Genomic DNA, 20,672 nt, shown 5'->3' with positions numbered 1-20,672 from the left:
TAATGCATTACAATAATCTAGTTTTGAGGTCATGAACGCATGAATTTGTTTTTCGGCATCAGCAACAGAGCATGTGCCATAATTTAGCAATATTTCTTAGGTGGAAGAATGCTGTTCTACAAACATTGGTAATTTGATTTTCAAAGGACAGATTGGTATCAAATATAACCCCTAAGTTCTTCGCTGTTGAAGATGATGTAACCGTACATCCATCGAGAGTCAAATTATATTGTAGTATATAGAGTTTATTAGTATATTAGTACCTCTGTTTTGTCAGAATTGAGTTGAAGGAAATTTCTGGCCATCCAATCTTTTATTGGCTGTTCAGTGGGGATTCCTCTATTCTATTTGCAAAATAAATGTTTGGGAATCTAAAATCTATATTTTCAATTAACATACTTAAGCAGAAGATAAAAATAACCATGTAAAGACAAATGTTTTTGTGAAAAATCTTATGTGCCTAAGACTTTATGTGCACAGTACTGTATAAAAAAAAGAAGGGAATTATGTCTATGTTAATCTAATATCTAATTTGACTGTGGCAATAAAAAAAAGAAAAAGAAAGGGAATAGCCTTTTTATGAGCATTTGGCATTATTAGGAGTGCTTTCAAATATCTGGACCATTAGCATTGTTATTCAATATACAACAGTTAATTCCGGTCCTCAAATCTGATTGGACTAGAGACGTTCCATGAGCACTGATGGTCTGACAGGATCAGCACTCGGACGCTTCACTGTGTATATCATTCTGCTTGTGTTCGTGCCATTCTAAACTAAGGCGTAAGATTACAGTGCATATCTGTTAGGAGTTACTGTCTGTATTTTTGAAATTACATATGTTAGCCAGCAGGTGGTGGCAAAAGATAATTTTTTTGTGTAATATGAGCCAGTTGGTGACGTAAAGTGAATCCGTTAGTCATTGTTTACATAGGACAGCGCTCTGTGATCGCTAGTATTACTACTACATTACTTAAGCTAGGACATTGTTTTAAACGGCTTTAAATGAACAATTTTAGGATTAAGGCTAATTGCAGCTGAGAGACACAAAAGACTGTTTGATTACAGAACTTGAGGCGCTTACCAAGTTTCCACATTGGATACACTCTGTTTAAAAATGTATGCACAAATTAGGTTTTATGACCTTACTCGGTTTTTTCAATGTAATTGTTCATTGAACTGTTGTATATAAGCAATATCACACTCGCAATCGTGCTATATGGCCCTACATCAGGAAAACAATACCTACAGCATTTGGCCTGCTGCCTCGTGCCTGCGGCCGAATCACAGCAGTGCTGATGTAGGGCCATATAGTGCTCTTGCTCGTGTGATATTACTTAATTATATTCAGTGTTATTTACAGTTTAATATAGTACAATCATCTGTAAACGCAGTCCAGATTTACTCTCATGCTAAAAAGTCGCATTGTTGCTCACTGTATTACATATGCTTGCATGATGAGGAGAAACCATCTAAAACTCTTTAACAACCAGCACACTATGACCTCTGAGACATCAGTGTGACATCCATGAAAGCTGCACAATTGATTACATTGAAACTGAAATTGCGGTATGATGTTGCACAAATTTAATAAAAATTATCGCGCTCCCTTTCTCCATTGTGATCGGTTTGATTGACATGGATGTGCGGGCTCGCTTGCTCTGTGAAGTTTAATGGAGACTCGCTGGTGAAAAAGACAAATAGTTTTGCGAACTGGAAATACAAGGCTGATTTTGAATAACATGTACATTATAAAACATTAACAGAAAATAGCAGTAAAATGTAATATATGCCTTGGAGATAAACAAATCTTTAGAGCATAAAACTGCACAAGCACTCAGGTGAGTGAATGCACCTGATGCAGCAACCGGTCCACATTTAACTGTATTCTTATTATGTTCTTCTTTGAAGTGTTTATAAAGTGCTCTTGTGCACTGGACAATTTGGATCATGCTTTTTTCCGCTTCACTATGTTTCATCATACAAACACATTTGTCACTCCTGTAAAGTGACGTCACTGACGGAGCTTCTTTGTCCTCGCCGCTCATATCTAATCGATAATGAAATTCGTTGTCGATGATTTTCATTATTTATAGTTATCTACTAGTTTTACATAGAACTTTATTTACTTTGTAGTGTTGCTTGCTTGTTCTGTCCTCAGGGAGATAGTGTAGGCTGATGTGTTGGCTTGTTAGCAGTTCCTCACACACTCATAGCATGTAGTGTGTGGGTGTGTGTGTGTTTGTTTTGTTCTAATAGTGCTTACGTGTTGTTGTACATAATTGACAGTTGTTGACTCGCCACTCAGGGGTGTGTATTTGTGTGTGCAGGTATACAGTATATACTGTAAATGTACACATGCTACTTGCACGCTCCATGTCAATAGTGATACATAGTACTATGAACATTTAGTACATGGTCTTTCAATCCGAGGATTAAAAATAGGAATTGCTCAGTGCTTAGTGAAAGTCAATAAGTATTTGAATTGTTGTGTATTGAAAAGCATTGACCAGGATATACAGTATTTTATATGTTGATATATATTTCTATATATTTTATATAGAAATGTACATGAACACGGTTTGATATTGTAGAGGTGGTGCATAAATTTACACCACCACTATAGATAAACACATTCAGAAGGACGTCTTTACTGTTATCATGTCTCGTTCTACCATGGGTTTTTAAGACAATGTGTTAACTTAAAAATGGTCCAACTTATCAACTAACTTGTTTTAAGACTCTATTTACTATTGTATTTCATTGCGCTCCTTTCAGGGTCAGAAATTTGTGGTTGGGTTGGGGGAAGTGGGTTGTTTGGGGCAAAAAGCCAGCAAAAATGCCCTCAAATTTCAAAATGTGGGGGCAGAATGTGCACTTATTTGTAACATCTGACATATTTCTATGATAATAAGATTCTTTTATAGTCCTAGTTATAAATATTTTGGCATAAAAATGAATTGATTGTGATTTAATCCTTTGTTTCAATTAAATCAATTAAATTGAAGCATTTGTCATAAATGCATGAGACAGTTTATGTTAAAAATATGCCGTCATAAAAGTACAAAAAAGAAAAGCCCCCAAAAATTCCCCGGGGGGAAATATTGCCCCTTAATGTAAAAGTTAATCATTGGCACTGACTCCATCTAACTGTTTTTGAATTCAAGAGCAAGGCTTAAAAGCCCTCTAAGAATCATGTCCATTCGGGGTTAGGTGACATAACCCATAGCCAGCCTAATTATACAGGGCTTTTCTATGACCAGTTAGTCAACTAGTCTATCAGGCAATCCACAGATGATTAGTTTTGAAAATATGTAGTTTTGACATCTCTAGTGTACACTAGGGATTGCACAGCTACTGAATTTTAGAAGTGGATATGTCGAGCCCATTAGTCTAGTAATTCGACTAGTTGTGGCATCATACAGATGTGTTTTGTAAATTGCGTGGAAAGCAGCTAGCAGACTTCAGGCTGACAGTGTCAACTACATTAGTTATAATCAACTAGTATATGCAACCCCTAGTGGACACATACACGCTTATGCTCGCATGTAATGTCACCCTGGGTGGTGTTGATCCAAGCTGAGATTTGGATGTGCAGGTTTTTATCTTTATAATAGCAGTGCAAGACCGTTGCACACAAAGCAGCTATGCTATGCAAGACTATGCTGACCTACACATGAGCTGCACAGAACACTCACAAAAGCCCACTGAAAACAAGGATATCCCACTATTGTTTAAAACCCCAGCTGGACAGTGGCAGGGTGTGGCCTACAGAGAAAGACAGCAGAAACCGCCATGATAGCCAACAAACACGCACACTAAAGCTAACGCTCTCTCTCACATATTCACACACCCACGCATACTTGTCTGTTACCGTTTAGACATCCTTTGTCTGATTATGGATGGAGCGTAGAGAAAGTCGCCTGTTTGGGAAATTGGAGTCAGGGTAAGATCAGTTTGAAAATGTCGGATGAGTGTCAGTTTCACTCACAAATTGCCATTGTAAATATCCAGAACATTTCAACTTTTCAACATTTTAAATTGCTGGAAGTGATGAGTTTTACAGGAGATAGTAACTTGTAGTTTTTGATGATTGGTAAAATATACAGGACAGCCTTAACTGCTGTTCTATCTTTCTCTCATTGCTCTTATTTTCTCTCAAAGATTGGGCCCAAGTGGAAAGATGTGGTATCCCATTGTATAAAGGGTCATTACCAGCCTCTACTGTTGCTCTATGCCGACCCTCGAGGGACAACGGTGTCAGTTCAGGATTTGGCTTCACGTCTAGACCTACACCACTACTCTAAAGCATATTACGACAGTGAAGATTCAGGTATATTTGTGCCAGGATAGTGGCTGTGAGGGCATACACCACTCACATTTCCTGCATAAAATGTAAAGATCTAGTTTTACAGATATACAGTTGATCCAGGCACCAGCATCTGTAATACTTACCACATCCTCTGTTTGATTTATCAGGCCGTGAGCCGTCTATTTCCAGTGACACACGAACAGATTCTTCCACAGACAGCTGCAGCTATAAACATTCTCACTCTCACCATGAGTCTATGGCATCCCACTTCTCCTCTGACTCTCAGGGAACCGTAATTTGTAACCCTGCCAATGACTCTGCCTCGCACAGCAGTCTGGAAACCACAGGTAAAGCAGTATATACATTCACACTGAAATTCAAATGCAGTTTTAAGCATAATTGAGATATGTTGACACCAGATGGGTTCATCAATTTAGGAGTCATGTGCTCACATCTGTCTCGTGCTCTTCAACAGTGACCTAACTTGTTTATTTGTGAAGGTTCCTTGATTGGCACTGATCCAGTGCAGTGCCATACTCTCAGAAAAGTGGGAGTCTTAGACAAGAAGGGAGGTGTTTTGGAAAGGAAACGAAGTGCCAGCAGGCCACGAAGATTTGAGACCCGTGGTGATTCAAGGAGTCGATGCTCAAAGACAGATGAGGTGTTGTCTGCTGGTTACCACAGCGAAGGTATTCAGTTAAATAATGTAACCCTATAAAAATAACATTCCCTCTTCCTCTTTTTTTTTTTTTTTTTATAATTTCTTCTCTCTCTCTCTCTTTTGCAGGTGAGACTTTAAAAGAGCAGCAGGTTCCTCGTTCTCTACCTAAACCCAGCTCCAGTAGACTTCGGGACTTCAAGGAGACTATGAGCAACATTATCTATAAGCGGCCACTTTCGGCATCATCCTCGGGCTCCATGTGTCCCCCTGACTCCATCGCTAAGGTGCGAGACTGGGAGGCAGACAGCACCAGCAGTGAGTCCAAATCGAGCTCCTCTGGAGGACGCTACCGCCCGCCCTGGAAGCCTCGGCGCGAGGCCCTGAACATCGACAGTATCTTCAGCAGGGAACGCCATAAGCAGGCAGGGTACAGTCCGTTAGGAGCTCTGCTGCCTGAAGACACTGGGCCTCTGGGGAAGTTGACGGGGCCCATGAAGCAGACCACATTTCGAGACAGGCCGGGACCCCTGGGAAGAGTGTCAGAGCAGCCCCCACGTCTCATCCAGAGAATGGAGAGTGGCTATGAGAGCAGTGAGAGGAACAGTAACAGCCCTGTCAGCCTGGACATGCCTGTTAGCGAGGGGACCAGTAATGGCACACACAGGTAGGAGTAATCGCACACTTTGCATGTTAAAGTACAGTTGCTTTGGCAACAAGTCAGTGCTAAAATGCAATCTTTCTGTAAATAGCAGTGTATTAAAGTAAACATAATTGGTGATGTCTTAAATCATGTAAACCGGTGGGACAAAATATTGGATATGTGCATTAGGACTTGCAGTTAATGGACTTGCCTTTGTCTATTATGTTGTTGATATTAAAGAAACAACAATATTAACAAGATTGAGATAACCTAGTACAGGGTTTCTCAAACATTTTTGAACCATGGACCCCTTTCATAACTCGCATCATTTTTCGTGGAAACCTGCCCCACCACCACAGCAAATATGATTTTATTTACTGTTGCACTGCTGTTCTGTGCAAAGTGTTTCAATTACATTTACATTTATGGATTTGGCAGACGCTTTTATCCAAAGTTACTTACAGTGCAATTATTACAGTGACAATCTCCCCGCAACAACCTGGAGTTAAGTGCCTTGCTCAAGGGCACAATGGTGGTGGCCATGGGGTTCGAACCAGCAACCTTCTGATTAACAGCCCTGTGCTTTAGCCACTACGCCACCACCACTCAATTACTGCATAAATACAGTGAAATGAACTAATGAGTAAGGGTCACTGTGTTAGAAAATAAATTGACTTGAAGCTAGATTGTCAAATGTCGTTTACGTGAATTTATAATATGTCAGTAGTACCATACTTTATCTAGCAAGATAAACTAAAATAATTATAGGTAAGTATATACTCTCAGAAACAGGGGCCTTGTTAATCCAGTGTTGGCCAGCTGGTCAGCTAATTTCTCCCAGAGTCATCTTGAGGTGAGATTCATTCACAATTCAGAGAATTTGTTGTTACCATGGAAATAATCAATATCCCCATACATAAATGTATGGCCCAGAATCTATAACTATTTTATTTAGGCTTTTTGTATATATTGTTTTGAACTTTTATGTCATATAATATTAACTTTTTAGACAATAGTTTTATATTGAGTTTTTTTTTTTTTTTTTTTTTTTTTGCTTATTTGATTACAAAATTGCAAGATAATATTCACAATTCAGGGATTTTCCACAGACCCTCTATGGAACACAGTTTGAGAAACAGTGACTTTGTAGTTTTAATAAGCCTTCTAAAATCAAAGATGAACACAGTTAGGCCAAAAAAATGAATGATGAAATAAAAAATGTTAATGTGAGGCCTGATTGTCAGTCAAATTCAAATCCATACGAATGGCATTAAATCATCATTATTAGAATAGATCTAATAATCAATCACTAAAGACAATTTATTTAGTTATTTAGTCAGTTATTTAATCAGTTTTATTTTACATTTGATAACTTTTGTTACCTCTAAATTCTGAATGTTTAATTTAGTATGAGGTACTGCTGTTTGATACTTGAGAAACTTCAAGCTATGTTTGATTAATTAATTAAGAAAAGGGCTACATTCCATCTTTATAATTTCATTTGTATTAATATTAATTTTTTCTAAGTAAAGGAGTGTGAGCAATAGTATATTTGGTTTTGCCGTGTTATCAAAAAATGGATGTAAAATGCTGTTTTAGAACAAGGACCTGATACACGTTTGAAAGCATATTATTCATCTTTCTCTCTCTGTCTTCTTCTTCTTGTCCTTCAGCTTACGAGAGGGAGGGTTGAAAAAGCCTTCACCTAATGTCAGCCAGTCATGGAAGTCTGTCACCAAATCCAAGAGCAGCAGCGCCCTACTGCAAGATGTCAAAGTGTCAGTCAAGGGCAATAGTCACATGAGTTCAGGTGTGTACAGTTTGAGTGCGTGTATTTATATTCCTCATCCAGCCAGTATGAGGGTAATTTTGAATGTACTTCACCTAAGGATATGAATAATTTTTTCCATATGTTTAATATTTATCTTGCTGTTTCAATGTATGTACTTAATATAATGATAAGCAAGCAGTATTGGGAAGAATTTTGCATAATTTATTACAAAATACATCTTGTTCCTTTCTCTGAAATGTTATCTCTTTACCAGTTATGTAAACTGACTGAGGAACATGATATTGCCCTGGAGATTGCCATTCATTATATTTAATTGTATGCATTTTGAAAGTGGCCCAGATCAGATAAGAAAATCTGAGATTTTTGATTTGAAAATTGATTGGAAATGAATTGGTTGAAAATGTGAATGCACCCTTAGATCATTACATTGTTTGCACAGACTGTTTCCTTTTTGTTCTATTGTTTATGTGTGTGGTGCAGCGGGCGAGGGCCGCAGTGAACTAGATGAGCTACAGGAGGAAGTAGCTCGAAGGGCCAAGGAGCAAGAGCTACAAAGACGAAAGGAAAAGGAGATAGAGGCAGCAATGGGCTTCAATCCCAGACCCAGCAAGTTCATGGATCTGGACGAGCTCCAGAACCAAGGTAACCAGCATGCCGTGCAAGGGCAAGGGGAGTAGCTCTGTCTCCAGATGCATTTCTTGGGTTTCTGCTGTGGCTTGGAGCTTGGGACTGCATGTGTGTGTGCATTTGTGTATGTGTGAAATGGAGGTGTGCAGGTTTCCATGCTGAAAAGCGCTGTGCTATGCTGTTTGTCACCTGCAGGGAAAGGGGAAGGCTTTGAGCAGTGTGTGTTGGAGGCAGAGTCTATGTTAGACCAGTCTCTGAGACTGGAACAGGCAGGAGAGGTGGCCTCTGCTCTCTCTGTGGTTAACGAAGCAATGTGTAAGTAATCCTGCCCTCAGCCTGCTGCCTGCTATCACTACTGGCACTAAGTGTGTGTGTCTGTACTGTGTGTGTCTGTACTGTGCGTGCGTGTGTGCAGGGTTTTTATTTGCCTGTTTTCACTGCCACCACCATATTACTATCTTCAGATGTGTTTCAATTCCACAAACAATATATTAGATTTATCTTTCTGGAGCCATGATAACAAGGTCGTCACTTAGTGTATGTGTATTGAGGCTGCTGTGCCTTCTTGCCATGCCGACTGTCTTGAACGCCTGTGAGGTCATTACCAGCCAAGACATAGACCTGTTTGTCTGTAACCATAGAAACCAACTAGCCGCTCTAAGGAAGAGGGAGTTCGCCCAGTACTATGGCAACCACCTCTTTGCAAGAACTTTGATTGACTCTAAGTGTGTATAGTGTATGATGTTATTAAGCAGTGAGGTACCGACAGGCCTGCTGTTGTGTATTGTTAACAGTCACTGCTGATTATAAAATTTGAGATGATAGACACCAGCCAAAATCTGTGTCGTTTAGGCACAACACAAGGCAGATTTTCTGCAACCTCATTAGTAATGAGTATATTCACAATATAGCTCAGCCTCAAGTGACTTGCTCCTTTTTAAAATTGGTACAAAATAATTAAAATATAATATACACAGAATTCCAATAAACCTTGTGTTAAGCGTAGTCAATATATGGCATCCTTTCACTGGAATATTTAGTCCCTGACATGTAATAATAACAAAATGTAGTTCTATGGGTGCTGTGCAGTGAATTACATGGTAGCAAGGGGAACTGGTATTTTGCATTATAGCTGTTACTATTGACCTGTTTCGTCATATAAGTGTTTCCTCGCTGCTGCCACATTTGTGACCATCAGCAGAAGGAAACATGGGCGGTGAATGGAAAACAACCAGTGAAACAATATCAAAGAAAAACATACAAAATTGCTTTTGATCCATGGCAAGTCCCAGGAAAAGTTCATACAGGTCTGAAGACAGCACAAATATAGCCAAATTGGACATTCGCAAATATTTAAATTGATTTTATCCTCGATTCATCTCTGTACACCAGTGAGTCTGATGTGGGACCGATGACGAGTACACACGCCCACCAGTGCATCACCGTAAACATCTCTCATTCAGAAGTTACAAATGTCTGATTTGGTTACAATATTACAAAATGTCTGACAATCCCGTCTTTATGAACGTAAGAGCTGCTTTTAACTCCCGAAGAAGGCTTTTGTCGCATCCCACAGTGCAGCACATTGAAGGTATTTGCAACTTTGGTCACAAACATGGTGGCGTTGTCATACAGTGTTATCACACGAAACAGGTCAATCAACATACAGAACCAGAACTATCCAGTTTATAAGTGTCAATAAAATAAAATGTCTCTCTGTTTCTCTGACTGTGATCAGTGTGTGTGTGAGCCTTTCAAACACCAATGTCTTTTTATGTCTGTCTGTCTTTGACTTTCATAAGTCATAACCCTGAGGTTTGTCACTTATGGGGTGATCACATGCACGAACACACATGCATACACCAATACTTGCACACCTTCCATGGCCTAGCCCCTGTGTTTACCTAAACCTTACTCCCCCACCTGCCTTCGCAAAGTTTCTCTGTAGTTTTATAGTCAGAGATGGATAGATTGCAGCTCATATCATGGTGAAAGTATTCTCGATCCTCTGTAATTATACCATTATTAGATCTAGACGCAGTGTTAGGCTCAGGTAATTTGCTTTTTTTTTAGTTCCATGACTGAACTACAATTAATTTTGGTTTAATTCAACTTCATTATAATTTAATCATTTTGTGCTTGACAGAATTTAACATTTGTGTTAGGATTTTTGTAGATTTCCCATCTTCCCTATTTGTGTGACCCTCCCCTCATACCCTTCCTCATAATTCATCCAAACATTGAGTCTCTTTTCATTTCAGTTTTTCGTAACAAGTGTGTTTGCATGCACCACATGATTCTTCTTTTTTTTCTGCATCGGTTTCATTTTTTTATTTATTTTTTATTTTTTTGCCTTTATTTGTTTTGTTTGCATTGTAGCTAAACTCAGGCATACCTTGCATGAGAGCAACACTAACGCTCAGGGCAAGATGCAAAAGTGCATGAGAAGAGCACGGGGTCTGCAGCAACGCATGCAGCAGCAGCAGGAACTGCAGCAGAAGCAACAGGAGGAAGAGAAGGAACAGAAACAGGCTCCCAGGTACCTGCTGCTGGCTGCAGTTGTGTTTGTGTGTGCTCCAGGAGCCCTGCACACAGCAAGAGCAAATGTGCATTTTGCCTTAAAATGATCAATACTCTTGTAAGTTACTAGGAGGTTTGAAAGTCAGGTTAGTGTATAATTAATTCCATATTGAAATCTATGTCCTGCCATGAACTGCCCAAGTAATGTCACACTGATGTGTAGAGAGGCTGATTAGACCTGGAAGTCTGTATAATGCATAACACCATAATAAGATACTGATTCGAGATGCTGACCATGCTCACAGTGACTCTAGCTTCAAATAGGGCTGGGCGATAAAACGATATCAATATTTATCACAATAAAAAACCTCCACGATATAGACGATAAGCTTTTGAGTAATTTTCGATATTTAGCCTGTGTTCTAGATCTAGACATGCGTGTTGCTAAAAACACTAGCAGTTTGGCTTTCTTATTGTATGTTTCCACTGGCGCGTAGTGAGCGAATGTGAGCGAGCGCATTCAATTTCTTCCTATGGAAGCCGAGCGTCAAACTCGTGAGGTGGATTGTAAAATTGACAGCAGCGAGGGAAAAGCGGTTCTCTAGCGTTGGGAGTGGCTTTGTGCGGATTTCTTCTGCTTCAGTGGAAATGCAGCCTCAGACTCTATGAAGTTGCTATTGCCCCCACTATACAGGTCACCGGGTTCCGGATCCCAGATTGATTCCATCTTGACTGCAAGATTACATGACGATGTTTACGTCCTCTCCTCGTCTCTAGTGAGCAGCGCGACAAAACAACAGTGCCAGTTACATCATATCTGAACTTTCTGCGCTGTATTCTTGAATATTTTTCTCTAGCACTGAAACACGCTTCACTGATGCCCTGCCCCGGTCCGCACTCGCTTCTTCTTTTCCCAACATGTGCGCAAACATGAGGTGCGTGTTTCCAGAGCGCCTTTAGACCATAAAGTTTTTTTCTTTCTAAATTTTGTTTTATTAATCAGTATGCTCAAAGACTTTTAATAATAAACAAATAGATTTCAGTTCTAATTTTGTGAAATTATTCAGATTTCATCATCTCTGACAAGGATGAAAGACAAAACAATTACTAGTTTATAGCCTAGTCTTTCTCACTTTAATGAAAATAGAAAAATTGTCTATTCAGACTTTTACATTTTCAGAAGTTTCTCTCTGGAGATACCCCTGAACCCCCATACAGTATCATTCCTCAGTCACAAGGGCTTCTATGCCCCCATACTTTGATATCTGTATGTAAAGAAATATGAAAATAAATGTAATGTAATATATATATATATATATATATATATATATATATATATATATATATATATATATATATATATATATATATACTGTTATTATGATTCAAAATGAACATATCATCTTTTAACATTCATATCCAACTGCACTCAATTGATAAACTATAAAATATTGTAATATTTTCATAGAAGATCACTCGGACACCACTGCATTGGTTGTGTCTGGGCCCCCAATGCAGTTTTGTAAAGACTATTAAGACTTTTTAGGATTTGAATTTCTCTTCTTTTTCTGGAAATGAAAAAAAAATATGCAATGTGCAAATGTGATTGAATATCGTGATAAATATCAATATTGAATTATATGAAAATGAATATTGTGATAATATTTTTTGTCATATTACCCAGCCCTTGCTTCAAGTAGGTTCTTTCAGTGTATGGTAAGGAACTCACTGCCCCCCATATTCTGTATTCAGTGAACAGTCTGTCCCGGTCGAAATACTTCTGACAAATTTTAACGAAGAGGATGAGAAGGCTGTTTCAGAAGATGCCTTAAGACCAACTTCACCTCTCCTCATGAAGCCTCAGTCTATAATTAAACCTATTCTTGATGACCCTGGCCATCCTGCATCCCTTCAACATACAGACCCACTCTTAATGCAGCGGTGCAGTGCAGGGGACAACTCCAGTCCTGTGACAGATAATGGACCACACTCACACACATGGGGTGCCAAAGACTCCATCACAATCACAAACTCTCTTGTACAGACTGCCAGTAAACACAGTTCTGCCACTGTGCCTGTGATTGAAGTGAATGGTTGTGAGGGTCCTCTACAGCACTCTGCTCTGCCCAATAACACACAATCTAGTCCATCTTATTTCAACAGTCAATGCCCAACTCTGTTACAAAGTGCCCATCACTCACCTTCCATCTCTGATTGCTCCAACTCTTTGGATTGGCAGCAGAAGTCACCACAGCAGGCTTACCCTCAGTCTCTTTATGGCCCATCCAGTGCACCCAACAGCCATGATCAAAAATCAAACACACTCAGAGCACCTCCACGGAGCTGGTCTTGCCGCAGTCTGGAACAACCTGATCGGCATCCAACTGTGATGGATTCCTCCCTCAGCTCTCCAGCAGACCCTCAGTCCCCCTTATCCCCCTGTCCGCCATCCCTGTCTTCTCCAGCACTGGAGCACTATCCAGCCGGCCTCATGCCTGTGGAGCGCTGGGCTGAGAATGTCAATCGATACTACAATTCCCAGAATTCTGCGCTGTCAGGACGTGGCTCACCCTGTGAGGAGCTGTCTGAGCTGGATTCGCTCTATCAGGCCAGCTTGAAGGCTCCCAGCATACCCCGAGCCCCACGAGGACCAAGTCCTCAACATGCCAACAGATCAGGTATGGGCAAAATTTGGGCAAAACTTAAGCTAGGTCCCGTTTAACTCTTTTAGGCTTATCTTTTTTTAAAATTATTATTATTTGGGGGAGTGAAATAGACAAGTTAAATTTTTAATAGAGTCATGATTGGGTCACTTGTCTCTCTAGGTCCTGTTGCTTCTCGAAAGCACATTGCTGGACTTTCTGCCAGTCTTGGTCGTTCCAAAACCCCCACAGCAGAGATCGAGAGGTGTGCCTACAGAACGCCAGCAGACAGCAGTAAACCGGCTCAGAAGGTGAATTAGCACATCTGCATTATCTCAGTAGTATCTAAAACATGAACTTGTTGAGTTGTGTAGCTTTTGTCCAAGGCTGTTAGCTTTGAGGCCATCTAAATTCTAGTGTACTCATAAAAGTTGACAAAGCTTTAGCAGATGTACACATTTCAAATGTACAGTTTTTCTTTTCCAGAATACAGACCAAAAATATTGAGTCCTCTTCTTGCAGTCACTGGCGTATCCAAATTTTTGTTCAATGATGATCTTTAGAATTCTTACCCAATAGGGTTAAATAGATCCGATACTGACATTTTCAGAAGGATCGGGTATCGGTCAAACAAGTCTAATACTGGGTGATAGTCATATTTGTTACTGTCAACCCCAAAAACGACATAAAAGAACTATAAAAGTAGACTCATGCATTTTATTAGAAATCTCTCAAAGGCGTACGATAACTTTGTGAATCACAAAATGCTGCGTTTAATAAATATACATTATATCCTGCATGCACTGCACATCTCAGAGTGAATGAGCACTGATTTGTTGTGGCACACACTCATGCTGTCCGTGAAACTTCAGTGGCATACCCTGCACTCTACTTTTTTAGGGTCACCTGTAACTGGTTTAAACCATGTATATATTTTCTCCAATTCTTTATTATACGAACAAAGACACTTTTTCTTCTCGGTAGCTCCGGATAGACCCATTTTTCTGTTGCAGTTTTTTTTCCAGTGTTTTCCCGCTCTGGCAAGAAAAAAAGGCTGCACTGCGCATGTTCAGTGTTTTCTTATTAACTTTTTTTTTTTTTTATAGTGATTTTGTAAAGGACGATGAAATAAAATGATGCTGAAATAATAATTAATCTACTTCTATTATCCATTTGGCAGACACTTTTATCCAAAGCGACTTACAGTGCAATTATTACAGGGACAATCCCCCCGGAACAACTTGGAGTTAAGTGCCTTGCTCAAGGACACAATGGTGGTGGCTGTGGGGTTAGAACCAGCTTCTGATTAACAGCCTTGTGCTTTAGCCACTACACCACACCAATAAATTAAATGCAGGACACTGCTTATGACTTGTGGGACGCAGGACAAAGCTTCCAAACCTGCGTCAGACATGCTTGTGTCGCGTCTCGGGTGTGTTGCGTCATAAAAATAAAATGTTTAGGTCACTGTGTCAAATTAAATATAGTTTAATTCTCATATCTTATTAAGAACATATTGAGATCTCTTAGTTCGCATTTGAACCCTTAGTAACTCATATCTGTGTTGTTTTCTTCACTGTATAAACTGTGTGTTGCTCACACAGCTGAAATTTCACTTACTGCCCTCTGGAGTATACAGGTGGTACTACAAGCATGCGATTAAATGCGTTAATTATTTTAACGCGTTATTTTTTGTATAATTAATCGCGTGTCATTAACGCGTTAACTCGACAGCCCTAATATATATATATATATATATGTATGTATGTATATTTGAATAAAAATTGAAATGCATAATATTTTAATTTAAAATGCAAACAAAACAAAGTGGATTAAAAATAAAGAGATCTGAATCAAAATACTGTAAGTTCAGATACAATTTGGATAAATATGTGCAGAACTGGCTTTTTTTCTACTGAAGATTTCCTCTGGAATTACTGTTCATTTTTCTGCAGCATTATCAAGGTGAGTTGTTAAAAATATAGTTTTCTTAATAGGCTGCACATTTTTAATGTAAGTGTTTTCTGTCTATTTTATTTTATAATAAAACAATGTTTAGTTATAGGTTTGTGTTTCTTTACACATAAAAGAGTACTCCCAATGAGTTCCTCACAGTTGGGTATACGTAGATATTCTAAATTGATTTAAAAAAAACTTTGGATCGAATTTGCTGATGGGTGTGGGAGTTTGGGTGTGGGATCGGAAGTGAAAAAGTGGTATCAGTGCATCCCTTACCCGCTACTCACCCCCCACTGACTATAGAAAAAATTTAAAAAGCCTTTCTACTTTCAGTTGGAAATATGTCAACATAGGAAAGAAAACTACACTCTTCAAGGGATTTAATGCAGTCTTAAAAGCAGTGTTTGGAATTGTGTTTGCGTAACTGTCATTGATATGAAGGACTTACTGTTGATAAGGATGCAAAATGCTAATTCAGCATGTCTTTATGTGTGTGCAGTCTGTTTCTGCTGCAGTCTGTGGTGCGCTGCGGGGTGAGGATGAATCATACAGTGCAGAGAACCTGCGACGAATTGCTCGTAGTCTCAGTGGCACTGTCATTGGGGGACGAGCAGACAACGTACCCCCCTCTCGCAGCTTTGTGGGTGTCTCACACAATTCACACTCACTTTGTCAAACACCTCTCAAATTATGCACTCAAAATGCATTTGCACTGTTAAATTTTCTGCAAAATTTGTTTGGTCTCAGTATGTTTTAATGTAACATTATGGAAACCCTAGATGTACCAGTACTGTATGTGAAGTAAGTTTGAAAGAGGAATACTGCCACCTGGTGTGACTGTATTGAACACAGTTAAACTTCAGTACATAAAACTTTAAACTTTAACTTGAGTTACTTTAAAGATGTTCATGAAATTTGGTTTGATCTGAAAATTGGCTACTATTGATGTGTCTATTGCATCTAGGCTTAGATTCATTACCAATTTGTTTTTGATTTTCTGTTGTGTCATTTCTGTCCTTGTCATATTGCTGTGGAATTTGTCTTATTTTCATTTCTCCTCTATCATCTCTTTTATTCCTTTTTTTTTAATATCTTTTATAAAGGACCACCCTGTCTCCAGGATGCCAAAGCATGTGAACGTGCAACTCCCCACACATCGCTCCAGCACCTCACTGCATGTTTTACCCCCTTCTCCACACAATCCTTCTATATTCTCTCACGAGCTGCAGCCCCAGAACCTTCACCAAAGTCGCCACCACCACCCCACCCCTCCATCACACCTGCACCAGCAGACACTAAGGCCCAGCGCACTGGGGCCCTCTCATGGACTAACAGGTAACCATCTCCCTCCATCTGATTGTTCAGCCTCCATGCCGCAGACACGGACTCGTTTTTCTCTGTCTGCGTAAATTTGGCTGCCACTGGTCCTTACCCTCGTTGTCTGTGATCTTTTGTTCCATCACTTTTTTGGTGAAACTGGCCGAGGTTTTGACCTAAACCCTTTTTATTATCATTTTCTGATGTTTGCGATTGTTGAGAATTATGTAAAGTCACTGAGTTCCATATTAAATTATTTACGCACAGGGTTCCCACGATTATGGAAAACCTGCAAATATCAAACCTGCGTTTTAAATGTCAAACATAAAAGTCATGAAAATGTATTATCATTAATATATGCTTTATAGTTATTCTCAGCTTTACAATACATTTCATTGGCTAATATTTACATTTTTCATGATGTTTAGAAATCCTTATCAAGCAATCGTGAGCACCTGGAAATGACTTGGAATTTAACTGTTTCATTTTGTCTGTGTGCATAATTCAATTTTCTTTGATACCTTTCCGCAGGAGATTGCCAAAAGGCCAACAAGTTTCTGGCTGTGCTTGACCGGGGTGAAGCGTTCTCCCGTGAAAACTACCACAGTGTTGCAATGAGCTATGGCACCCTTCCGCGGGCTTCCCGTAGGTCAACTTCAACTGGTCCCCCTGTACTCCATGCTAGGCCAGAACCCTCGGTTGGCCCAGGGCCCCGGAGCCACCCAGATGCAGCCTACGCCACACTTTCCCACCCTCACCGCAATGCAACGGCAAGTAGGACAATGGGTGGTTTTTACAGGCAGTCATACCAACAATCCAGCCATGCTGCTTCAACCACCCCATATGCTAACCAAAACCCACATCACTCCAGCCATCATCATCCACATTTGTCCTTTGAGCCGCCTGCCCAGCCGCTCCGTCTTGATGTGCCCCCTGAGAGGGACTGGAGGACTTCAGACTATAGGATGGCTTCTAGAGACACTCATGTCTTCCCCAGGCCAGAGCCATGTTTTGGGTCGTCCCGTGGCCTTCCTGCATATCTCTGCGCTCTCTGCAAGCAGAATCCAGCTGAGCCCTCTAGAAGCTATTGCCAAACCTGCAGAGCTCATATGAACCACTACAGGATGACCAGCTGAGTGATGGATTTACATATTGGAATACACCACTGATATGCAACCTGCAAATTATGCTGTATTTTAACACTGGAAAGAAAACATCAACATCCTATGTTTTTATTCTATTGTAAACATTTCAACTGCTTAAACATTCAGTTCTGCAGATAACTTTAGTTTATAACTGGACACCATCTCAGCACAAAGCATCTGCCGCTGTGAAGAACAGAGCATTTTGCAGATAAAATGACATTAAGCTGATGCGAACAAAAAGAATATGGTTCATTGCCTGAACATTGTCTGCTGATATACAGCTTCTGCTCCGTATATGCACAAATTCTATAAGTCTTGCTTTACGCTCCTTTGAATTAGCATTCCAAACTAACCTTACTTAGTTCTGTGATTGTAATTTAACTATGTGAACACAAGTTTAGTGCACTTCAGAAGTTATGTTAGAAGCGTCTCTCTCTCTGTTGTAACTTCTCCCATTTTAAGGAAAACAGATGTCTAACTACTTAACTTAGAGGGCTGTAATGTAAGTGTGCATCAGTAATCCAAGGTACATCAGATTTCTGTGGCATTTGTGTCTGTATTATTGTGTACAGTATTGTTCAGCCCAACAGTAGCACCAAAATCTCATAATTGTGATGTTTTTTTATTTTATTTTGTGGTAGCAGTTTTTTGACTTTTTGATTTATACAGTATATTATACATATAAATGTTAAGTGCAAAAGTTTTTCAGGCTGTTAAGACTTTAAAGATAGATAACAAAACAACAGAACATTCTGCAGTGCCTTGAATTGTGGAAGGCAACACAACTGAGTATCAGTTTATTGATTTTGTAGCCATATAATATTGATTATTACAATAGTGTTAAATTGTAGAATTTCAATTCTAAATTAGTGGATTTAACATTTCCCCAACTGGAAAATAAATGATTTATTTTTAATTTTGTATTATTATTATATCTTGGATACTGCAAGATGATACATGTGGACTAAGATAATTAACTTATAAAGTTACTAGTTATGAAGTCAAGTGCATTCAAAGTGTAAAGGAATGTCTGTTAGCTGAGTTTGAAAGTGCAAATGTGCCATTTCATGAAAACAAAAGTGTTACCGGCTCGTAATAGTGGCCACAAAATAATTTTTTTGAAGCAGGGCCAAAATTTATTAAAGCTTTTCAAACATGATCGCTGATTAGAGCATGTCAAATACCTCAACCAATCACATGCTCGCTTTTTTTTTCTTCACCATAGCAATTTTGCATGTACTATAATTTCATAATTTAGGACCTAACAATGAATCAGAGTGAGTGAATCCCACTGAGTGAATTATCTGAAACTTTCTTTGTTATGCCAATATGCAGTGCAACACTGCCCTGGCATGATTATTAACAAAACATGAATCTGTGACGGAATTACCCTTTCCTTCCTCCTTTCCTTCTTTGAAATTAAAAATACAAACAGATTTGGCAAAAAAACAAAAAAACAAGGCTGTGTTTATAAGTGTGTACAGATATTTAGTCTTTGACTTAAGTACAGACAAATTTGGACTTGTAAATGCTATGCTATAAAAGAAACTTGTATTTTTACAATAAAGTTATATTGAGCTCCAGTCAGGAGCAGAATACTAACCTTTTTATCTGACTGCCTTTTTCTTTTTTCAGAAAATATAAATACTCCATAAAGGCTATAATCACAATGTCATGTCTATTGTGACTGTTTAACTAAATCATGTTAAGTGACAAGTCTCTGTAGTTGTGTCAGTTTCATGTTAAAGTGCTTTGAACAGGGAATTTTAAAGGTGCACTTAAGGATTATTTTGCTAATAAATAAACTTAAATGGAATTGATATTATTATTGAAAAATTTGTCTTAAATGATGCATTTTCACATGAGACTCTTTTCATATCAGTCTTAGGCCATGTCCACACTTATATATTTTCATTTGAAAAAGCATTGATTTCACTGAGTTTACACCTCTCATCCACACTGGAACAGCATTTCCCTCCACTGAATACAGAGACTTTGGAAAATGCTCTCTATTACTGCATAATTTGGAAAACGATGATGTTAGGAAATTGAAAATGGACTTAGAAATGGATTAGTGTGGATGTTTAAATCGTTAATTGTTGGAACATCAGTAAAATGTAGACACACACTACAATACAAAAAGAGACACCACACAAACATTTCATAATCATCAAAACAAACACACACATACATACACACACACATACAAAATGCATTTGAGATGTTTCTTCCCCCTTTTATTTATCCATGAGAAAGTAATGTATAACAGATGTGGACAGACACACTCACACGTGGAGTTCTTCCAACTTCAGTTTATCTTTTTGACAGAAAAAGTACAAATCAATTTGGCTGACAACAGATTACTGCAGACATTCATAAAATACTACAGCATTTACACTTGAATCTGCTGCACAGCAGAACTCCTATTACTCATATAAAATAAGCAACTATTATTATTGCGTACAATAATAGGAAAACAACATAAATTGACAAATACAATTAACATTTATAACAAAATGAACACAAAAGCAACATACCTTTTTGACAGAAAAAGTACAAATCAGTTTGGCTGACAACAGATTACTGCAGACATTCATAAAATACTAGAAAAATAGAAATTACACATTCACTCAACTCATAATTTAAATAATTGTCAGAATGGTAAAACACTGACCACAGAACTGAACTCGTTCCCACTCGTGTGACGCACAAGGAAATTCAATAAATTTATAACCATCTTAACAACCATGTTTAAGTGTTAAATGCATTATATATACACAGGTCCTTCTCAAAAAATTAGCATATTGTGATAAAGTTCATTATTTTCCATAATGTAATGATAAAAATTAAACTTTCATATATTTTAGATTCATTGCACACCAACTGAAATATTTCAGGTCTTTTATTGTTTTAATACTGATGATTTTGGCATACAGCTCATGAAAACCCAAAATTCCTATCTCAAAAAATTAGCATATTTCATCCGACCAATAAAAGAAGTGTTTTTAATACAAAAAAAGTCAACCTTCAAATAATTATGTTCAGTTAAATGCACTCAA

At 38.6% G+C, this 20,672-nt stretch overlaps 1 protein-coding gene across 3 annotated transcripts in view; it reads left to right on the top strand.

The window, feature by feature from the left end:
* The window catches only part of LOC127617674 (inactive ubiquitin carboxyl-terminal hydrolase 54-like), a 60,659-nt gene extending 41,444 nt beyond the window's left edge, over positions 1–19,215 (top strand). Inside the window, exons 10-22 of one of the 3 annotated variants that reach the window (XM_052089698.1) lie at positions 4,163–4,331; positions 4,478–4,657; positions 4,811–4,999; positions 5,098–5,635; positions 7,285–7,421; positions 7,884–8,045; positions 8,226–8,345; positions 10,410–10,569; positions 12,303–13,228; positions 13,376–13,503; positions 15,651–15,791; positions 16,255–16,486; positions 17,000–19,215. In XM_052089698.1, coding sequence (XP_051945658.1) covers positions 4,163–4,331; positions 4,478–4,657; positions 4,811–4,999; positions 5,098–5,635; positions 7,285–7,421; positions 7,884–8,045; positions 8,226–8,345; positions 10,410–10,569; positions 12,303–13,228; positions 13,376–13,503; positions 15,651–15,791; positions 16,255–16,486; positions 17,000–17,604 — 3,687 coding nt within the window. In that variant the 3' untranslated portion in view covers positions 17,605–19,215. Of the gene's footprint in view, positions 1–4,162; positions 4,332–4,477; positions 4,658–4,810; positions 5,000–5,097; positions 5,636–7,284; positions 7,422–7,883; positions 8,046–8,225; positions 8,346–10,409; positions 10,570–12,302; positions 13,229–13,375; positions 13,504–15,650; positions 15,792–16,254; positions 16,487–16,999 lie in introns of those variants that run through there. The other 2 variants (XM_052089699.1, XM_052089700.1) reach the window with 2 other exon arrangements.
* The last annotated feature ends 1,457 nt before the right edge of the window (positions 19,216–20,672 follow it).

The sequence above is a fragment of the Xyrauchen texanus genome, chromosome 24, assembly GCF_025860055.1.
Source record: "Xyrauchen texanus isolate HMW12.3.18 chromosome 24, RBS_HiC_50CHRs, whole genome shotgun sequence".
Taxonomy (NCBI): domain Eukaryota; kingdom Metazoa; phylum Chordata; class Actinopteri; order Cypriniformes; family Catostomidae; genus Xyrauchen; species Xyrauchen texanus.
This window is presented reverse-complemented; position numbering and strand designations above follow the sequence as displayed.